The sequence below is a fragment of the Perna viridis genome, chromosome 4 (assembly GCF_037379345.1).
Source record: "Perna viridis isolate PV_CMFRI_1.1 ecotype Kerala chromosome 4, ASM3737934v1, whole genome shotgun sequence".
In the NCBI taxonomy this organism is placed as follows: Eukaryota; Metazoa; Mollusca; class Bivalvia; order Mytilida; family Mytilidae; genus Perna; species Perna viridis.
The window spans coordinates 30,306,592-30,315,438 of NC_142448.1; the positions used below are offsets into that span (position 1 = coordinate 30,306,592).

The 8,847-nt window shown below is 30.6% G+C and overlaps 1 protein-coding gene across 14 annotated transcripts in view; it reads left to right on the forward strand.

The window, feature by feature from the left end:
- Positions 1–8,345, forward strand: part of LOC148619695 (uncharacterized) — a 20,304-nt gene extending 11,959 nt beyond the window's left edge. For all 14 annotated transcript variants that reach the window (XM_088579877.1, XM_088579882.1, XM_088579880.1 and 11 more), the window contains 6 exons: positions 1,144–1,408; positions 2,394–2,609; positions 3,237–3,320; positions 3,956–4,490; positions 4,871–5,027; positions 5,908–8,345. In XM_088579877.1, coding sequence (XP_088436003.1) covers positions 1,144–1,408; positions 2,394–2,609; positions 3,237–3,320; positions 3,956–4,490; positions 4,871–5,027; positions 5,908–6,166 — 1,516 coding nt within the window. In that variant the 3' untranslated portion in view covers positions 6,167–8,345. The remainder of the gene's footprint in view (positions 1–1,143; positions 1,409–2,393; positions 2,610–3,236; positions 3,321–3,955; positions 4,491–4,870; positions 5,028–5,907) is intronic.
- Positions 8,346–8,847: the final 502 nt, after the last annotated feature.

The following is an 8,847-nucleotide window of genomic DNA, read 5'->3' on the forward strand; positions in this document are numbered from 1 at the left end:
ATAAAAAAGATATGCTGAAAGATTCCTGTTAGGATATTTTTTGAAGTTCTACAAAATTTATACAAGAAAACAACTTCTTTAAAATCTCAGTAGGCAAAATTTCATTATCAAAGGGAGAATAAACCATTGCAAATTGCCTTCCCAAACCTTGCTTTTACACAGGCAAATATTTTTCATGTGAAAGTCATGTTAATCGAGCTTCACATGAAGTTCATGTGAAATTCACATGAAATTAACATGATTTTCATGAGAAATTCACTAAACACAAATTTCATGTGAACATTTCGTGTGAATTTCATGTGACGGCTCCTTTCACCCGAATTTCACGTGAACTCAGTCACTTAGTTTATTTGCTCAATTCAGGTGAAAATCATGTGAAATAATTTTGCCTGTGTAAACTAGCACAAATTTTACTGCACACTTGTTTAAAATCTGTGTATTATGCTGTCGATATCATGTTGACACCATGATAATGATCAGTTATAGTTCAAAGATACTGTAAATTCTTTATTTTTTTGTGTTGTACTAATTTTTGCTATTTTCATGGTAGACTGAATGAGTGAATAATAGTACATGCAAAATTGATTTCTAAGGCTATGTAAAACAAATCATTGTTTTAAAATATGAAAATTGATATCCACAAATATGCTCATTTGACATAATCTTTGAAAATTTTTATGTTTACAGTTGATGACAATGATTAGTGTCATGGCTTTCAGGGTAAAATTTGAAAGAGCTCAGTGAAATAATATTCCCATTTTCAGGCCCAATTATTGATTCCTTGTACTCATTTATAATTTTATTAGTTTCCTTCTTAGTGTTAATGCTTAAACAATTTTTTTGAGGATGATTGTTAATGACTTTTTTCAGACATGTGAGTATGCAGATTTTTCTCTCAAAGTAAATTTACACGGTACACAATGCATATTAGTTTGTTTTATTCATTGCACATTGGACAATGAGCGCATCATTGACACATTACATGAATATACAAATACAACTTATAGAATTCAGTAAAATATTAAATGATTCAGCTTAATTGTTTTATAGTTTTGTTCAAGGAGTAAATATTAGAATATAAATTCTTGCTTTTTTTTTTTAACTATAATGGAAAATGATATATGTATGATTTCCTTATCTTAGCATTATGATCAAGCAAGCATTGCAGACATTCCTGTTGCTGACCTCCTCAGCTATAGTTATACCATATACAACATCGTTACTTTGTAACCTGTTTTATGGGTGGCCTCAGACCAAGCACAAATACAGAAGAGCTTTTAGTCCAAAGAAAGTCTATGCCCTCAACTATTCCATTTTACAAAAGCTTTATATAACATTGAAGTATGCCCCATCTTACATCAGATGGAAAAGATATTACAGCAAGCTTGACGCTTTTACTGTTCGAAAGGTATTTACAGTAAAGTATTTTTTTTTCATTCTTAAATTAAAATCCTTCTTTGAAAGCAGTTAGTTATCATACTTCTACTTTTAAATAGTTAACTTGGAAATAATTGAAAGCTTTACTTCCCAAACTGTACAAATTTCAAAATCAACTCAAGTTGCTATTTTGAAAATTTTTCCTTTGTTTTTATTGATTTACAATCTCATTTCAAATTACATGAAAGTAAGAAAGGAAATAATCAAATTTTGAAATCAAATAACTTAGAAAATTTAAATTGGTGCAACCAACACAATACTCTTGTCTATGGACTTATTTTCCACTTCAAAGATGTTTGAGTTTCATAACTAAATGCATTCATTATCTAAGCTTAAGGTCATTCCATAATCAAAGATAAAAAAGCAATATACTATAGAACTTAAAACTATATCTCTAAAAGCATTTAAAAAATGAATGATTTTTATGAATTACTTAAAGCTAGAATCCTTACTCTGGTATCTTTTAAGTTAAGTAGCACTCCAGCTAAGAAAAATGCAAAATGTGATTCATGGGTGATAAGTCTACAGATTTTTATTTTTGATATTATATTTGAATTGCCAAAGCAAACAGAAATTAACGTTCAGTTTTTCATATAACCCTTGTTCTTAGAAGAAAAAAATTATATAGAATGCACTGTAGATTTAAAAATTAAGGGAGATAACTCTGTAAATGACACTCAAATATAATAGAATCTATTAGATTTTCAATGTTGATGATCTTCTAAGAGCAGGCAGATTGGAGTTAATAATTGTAAACCCATTTCATAATTATGACCTATAAATCATCTTAATTTACAAAAATAAAAATCTGTAGCCTTTTTTGGGGTATATCACATTTTTCAGATTTTGCATGATTCTTACGGAGACAACTACTTAAAGATAAGTCCACAATCACAGGTGTTATTCTTTAGAAATGATACCTTTTTAGTAAATATTGTTTTAAAAATATTTTAAAGAACATCCCATATGGAAGAAACGATGGCACATTAGATGTTTATCACCCAAACATTCCTAGAAAAGAGGGTGGGGATCTGGCCATGCCTGTGGTTATCTTCGTTTATGGTGGAGCTTGGGGCTCGGGAGACAAAAATATGTATGGGCAACTGTGTAATGAGATAGCCAACAGAATGAAAGCTGTTGTGTGCTGCCCAAGCCTTTCAACTTATCCAAAGGTAAGTGCCAAACTGAATATGTAAGTCCGTTGGTAAATTTTTGTGTATACAAGTGTGTTAGTTGATTGTTGTACAGTTAGGTCCAAAAATAATCATGTTAACTGATGCAATCGACCTGAAAGAGACGGGTAGGATAACTTTTTTATTTTTTTAAAACACATTTTACATTGAGTCAATGGGAAAACAATCTAGACTTTGATGCTTCTCGAGCCAAAATGGCCATTAGGGTAGACACAAAAAACTAGGGTAGGTAGGGGTAACAGGAAACAGACATATTTTTTGACATGAAGAAGAAACCAATAAATTTCCAGAAAAATTTATTTAAAAAATCAAGAAAAACTCTTTCATTTTGCATCTTTTAAAACATTGAAAATGGACAGAGTTATAGGTAACTTTATACACAGATATGATATGGAATATTAACTTGTTCATAGAATAGTAAAAATGAAATTAGCCTTAAAATATAATGACATGTTTTTACTGCTCCATCATCCCTTTTAAACCTTCACACTGAATTCTTTAGAAATTGAAAGGTCACCATTTTAAGGCTTGTTTGTTTGTTGATTCTTTCAAACTAAAAAAAGTTGTGTAATAATTTTTTACATAAAAATATTTTATATATTGTAGGGTTATGTAGATGACATGATACAAGATGTTGTCGACTGTGTTGCCTGGGTCTGTGAAAACCCACACATTCATGGTGCAAATAAAGTAAGTTTATTTTTGCATGTTGTATCTTAAAATACTGTAAAATCTTAGTTGTCATGCTTTTGAGCTTTCAAGAGAAGACTTTGTGAGGTTTTAAAAGATCAGAAGTAAGCTTCAAAATGTGTAAGTCGCACAGAATTCTGCCAATAAAAATTAAATGATTTAATAGAAATTATCCATAATGAATTACATTTTTTTACTCAATTGATTACTGGATTGTTATTTAACATCCACTACCTGACATTTCATGCATACCAGAAATATAACATTTAAAGAATCAACACACCCTGCTTTACCTTGTTCAGTACTCTTAAATAATAATGATACAAGCTTTATGGAAATATGGATTAGAAAATCACATTATTGTAAATATATTAACTTTTGCAGATTTTTTTTTCTAATTGGCATATTTGCAAATTTGCTGGTACTTAAGACCATTGTTTTTTTTAAGTTTTCACTGAGTACCAGTATTCTGATATGCACTTACATGTATTTGTGTAAGTATTTCAAGAATGGCAAAAAATAGAATATCTAAAAATATGATGTTTATATTTGAACTGACAACATATTTCTTGTAGGGAAAATTTTAATTTTCACTTGACTTTGGAAAAGAAATTATCTGTATGTGTTCCTTTCAGAATGAGATTGTACTGATAGGCCATTCTTCAGGTGCCCACCTATGTCTAATGTCAGTTATAGAATTACTGAATCTAGAAACCCCTGGGGAGCCTCAGCAGAGTAGGATCAAGTTTGATGAGTCTTACTTCAATAACAAACCACGTACAGAAACTTTAGATGATAGTTCAGGCTCGTCAGCCTCTTTCTGTGTTGTGAATGATAAATCTATGGACGAATCAGAATCCAAATCTGAGCAACCTGATTCCCTGCCTACTGTTTCTTTAGATACTGTGGACAGTAGTATATCAACTAGTGCATTTGAAGTGATAAAATCTGAAAATAATGATATGGAAAGTTTAAAAACTGATGATGAAAAAAGTGTACAAAAAACTGAACAACAAATTTCTGTTGAGGATGTTAAAGATGAGACAGAGGTAAAGAGGCAAGCACGAGATATAGATGACTTAATTGGCAATAGTGGTATAGCTAGACCAAAGGAGTTAGAAGGACAAGTCTCCTTCAATGATCTAAGTAAATCAATCAAAGTTGTTATAGGTAGGTTTATATGTATTATTTGTAGTCTTCTTGCATTCTTTGGTTTAATTGGTATGATGGAATTAATGTGAAATTACAAATTTGCAATTTATATACAAGTTTAAGGTACATTCAAACTCTTTTAATTAATGTGAGACTGCAAATTTGCAGTGCAAATTTTGGTCCCTCCCTCTATGGGATTTGAACCTTTTCTCTGCTCTTGTGTCAGATGGCATCACCACCTGCACTACAGGGTATGACGTTTAAGTATTGCGCCAATCTTTCTACCCATTATGCCTTGGTTAATTTTTGCATTGAGACAATTTAATTCTGATTTTTTTGGGGAGGAGCGTTGTCATAAAACTTGGACATGAACATTATAACTTAAATTATATTTGCAGGGTTAGCAGGAGTTTACAATATAAGTGATCATTTTGATCATGAGTCAATGAGAGGAGTTGAAGATATATCAAGTATGACCAAGGCCATGTATGGACCTGACTATTTTGACAGATTCTCACCAGATGTTCTATGTACAACACTTACGCCTGGTATCAGGTATGAGATGTACTACACAAAAGCAGTTCTTTTAATTTTGGGATATCAGGAATAAAACATGAAAAATTTTAGCTGGCAAAATGTTTCCTTGAAAAGGCCAAGAATGATGTTCTTTTTATAGGAAGGAATGGACAAATATATTGAATATATTGCCTAGTTTGCTATGGCATGTCTGATATAAAGTTGGATTTGATGTTAGAAACATAGGGCAATTTATCATTACAGTTGATTTTATATTACAGGAATATATTATAGGAACTATTTTGGAGAAGTTCACCACCTCACTCACAAACTAAGTGATACCCAAAGGGCTTCATGATAAGTTTGTTAGTGAGATGGATGTACTACTCCACAAAACTGTTGGTTTAATTAAATTCCTCTGTATAAAACATTTGCATCTCTGCAGCAGTTTATTTCATTTGAATAAAAAGTTTATTTTACATGGTCTTTAATATATAGATAACAGTTCAATCGACATAAAGAGAACATTAATCTAGTCATTATACATGTATCATTATACATGTATATGGTCATTTTTTATTGAGGATTATTTTTTTTAATTTACTGACTATTTAAACTTGATTAGTAAATATGTTTAGGTTTAATGGTTCTTTTTTTACAAGCAAAGATTCAGGAGGTTGAACCTGTCATTTCCCATTCTTAAAAAATCATGGACTTCCATTAGGCTCTTCAAGTCATGTGATGGTTTCAATGAACAGCAGAACCTGTCTAAAGCAACCCTCTATGGACTGTAATATTGGTTTGGTTTAGTCAGGTGTTCAGTTTACCAAGATTCACAATACATATAAACTGATTTGAAAGGACTTTTTCAAGTGTCTTGTTTAGACTGATTTTACTGTATGAAATTTTAATTTTTCAGAGCACCTTGTATACTGCTGATCCATGGTACAGAGGACTATGTAGTTCCCGTTACTTCTACCACAAAGTTAGGAGAAGCACTTAGGAATAATCTGGTCGACACAACCATCAGGATCATTCCTGGATGTGATCACTATGAAGTATGCTTAGACTTGATGAGTGCTACTTCTAAGTTCAATAAACCATTGTCTGATTTAATAATGGATTTTACAAACAAAGGACTGAATAGAAATATAAAGCTAATTTCTAGTTCTAGTTAAATTCTGTATATGTGTGTATGTAGAATGTGAAGTGTAAGAGTGTTAATTAATATTTAATTTTAGCATGAATGTATAAGGAAATTTTACTGTTTCTGTAGTCTTTTACAAACATCTGCTGCATAGAAGTGACCATAGAAGGACTACTTACAAATGTCTTTGTTTTGAACAGTTTGATTTTATGTTACATTTGCTATTAGTTTTGATGTAAACAAATAACTTATGAATTATCATGGTGCAGATTAGCATTAACTTAATTGGTGTTTTGAAAGATTCATATTTTAAGATTCCTAATTTGACACCTTAATAAACCTTGTTATAAGATAGATGAAGCACTTCTTTGATTCTTCTATAAAGTTACTTAAAATTTCATTTGATTTATGGGGTTTTTAATTAATAAATGTCAATAATCTGCTTACAGTTTCGATGTGAAATTTACCTTTGGTGTAGAATTTTTATACCTCATAACCATCTCATGAAATTGAGAATTTTTAGGTCACGAGTAAACACTCAGTTCTCATAAAAACTTTCTTACATACTTAATTTTAGTTGTAACATGCTTTATGATTTGTTACTTTGGGTGAGTTATTTTGTATAACCTAACTAGTTACATAAATGCTATAATCTTAAATGGATAAGCAGTTTGAAGTTCAAAAATTCCAAACTAGATGATATATGATTAAAGCTCTCTTCTTATTCACAACTGACACAAGTGGTTTGAATTATAATTTTTAGGAATATTTTTTAGATGTGAGGATCTCTGCATACTGTATGAATAACAAACTTATGAGCGACAGACACCTGTTCATATTCACAAACTATTACAGCAAGTAATACAGTTAACTTCAGGGAGTAGAGTGGTATTCCTATTATTAAATGACAATCACCTGATAAACTTTCTTAGGTAGTCAAAATTAGATTAAAATACCATGGAATGATAGAATGTTTAAATCACTACCATGGACATTTCATTGGGTTATGGTCATTCAATCAAGGAAAGACCAGTTCTTTTTCATGAAGTTAACTGTAGTACTGGCTGTTAATGTCCAAACAGTGGTTATTTTGTATATCTTTGTCATTAATTGAAAACAACCTTTAACAGTTCTTGTTATGGTGTATACTAGTGAATATTAAGTATTATTATTTATATCATGCACCAGGGTATTGTGTACAAAATATTACTGCATAGACATAAAAAAAGTTATCTCTAAAAATAGAAAGGTATAGGATTTAATGCTTATGGTTTTCAAGGTCCAATTCTGCATCTCTGCCTTATTTCAATGCACCATTTCTACTGAACCAAACTTTCTGCTTATTATGATTAATAATAAATGTTTAAAACTAAAGGTATTACACATGTTTTTGCTTGATTATGATTTGAAATGATAGTCTCAAGTGGGTTTTGTCTTATTATTTATTACACTGGAATGTGTGATACTTAGTTGAACTGTTACAGTTTTTACATGCTTTTATTAATGTAATTTTTTTTTTATTTTCTAGGTTGCCTGCAATTTTAAATATTGTGATTTTGGGCTTTAACATCCTTAATGATAAAAAGAAAGTTCAAATTTAGTTAGTATTAGACTTGCACAGAGCTTATTTCTAAACTTATTGTGTGGTAAAACCTGTCTAAACTGAACTCTGAATAATCTGAAAACCTTCTAAACTGAACCCTGAATAATCTGAAAACCTGTCTAAACTGAAGCCTGAATTATCTGAAAACCTGTTTAAATCAAACACTTGTATGTCCCTTTACATTAATTTTAAGGTATTTTGAATCTTGGTAAAGAGAACACCAGTGTAATTGATCCTCCCAAATGTCCAGACTGGTTTCATTGTACATGAGTAATTACTTTTCAGTTACATTTCAATTGGTGGAGAAAATGAAATACTGGTATTTATTTTTACTGTGCATAAGTTTGTTTTCTATGTGCTGGTTAGCCATTACGTCACTTCAAATGAATGTTACATTCATAATCCTTATAAATAATGTCAACATTCTGTGAAGTTACAGTTTTTGCAACGACACAAAACAAATTATGTTGTGCATTTTGTTCTTGTTGTGCTTTTTACTTGTCTTGATGTGACCACGAACAAATTATTTCTTTAGCTGAGACATACAATGATGTGTATGCTTTTGATTGTCAAGTTGAAATATAAAATAAAACAGATAAGTAGACAACTTACTCATTTCATTTCAAACAAGAAATAGGATGCAGTTTTGTGCAGAGGTTACTGAATACATTTGTCTAGATCTTGAACTCCATAGTTGGGGTAGCATACCCCTAATTTCTACAGCTATAAAACTGATATTATAACAAATACCTGGATAGTGGTCAGAAAAGTATAGCCAATGTTACCACTGTCACACTGTCAAGCTAGAGAAATTAATGTGAACAGATCAATAATATATGTAAAGTGTTGCACCTTGATTGTGAACAACATTTAGTTACTTTTTCAATATTTCAGGAAAAAAAAACAGAATTTTTTTTACAAATAAATGTTTGTCAAAATTATTACTTCTCAGGCTACCCTGCTAAATGGTCTTTATCATGATTAAGCACAAAGGCCCAAGTCTTTAAAAAATTACAATTACATAGCTTCACTGTTTTTTTTTACTACATGATTTGAAAAACATTTGAAGCAAGAAATAAAATGTAAAAGGAATGGGGAGGATAGTTTGT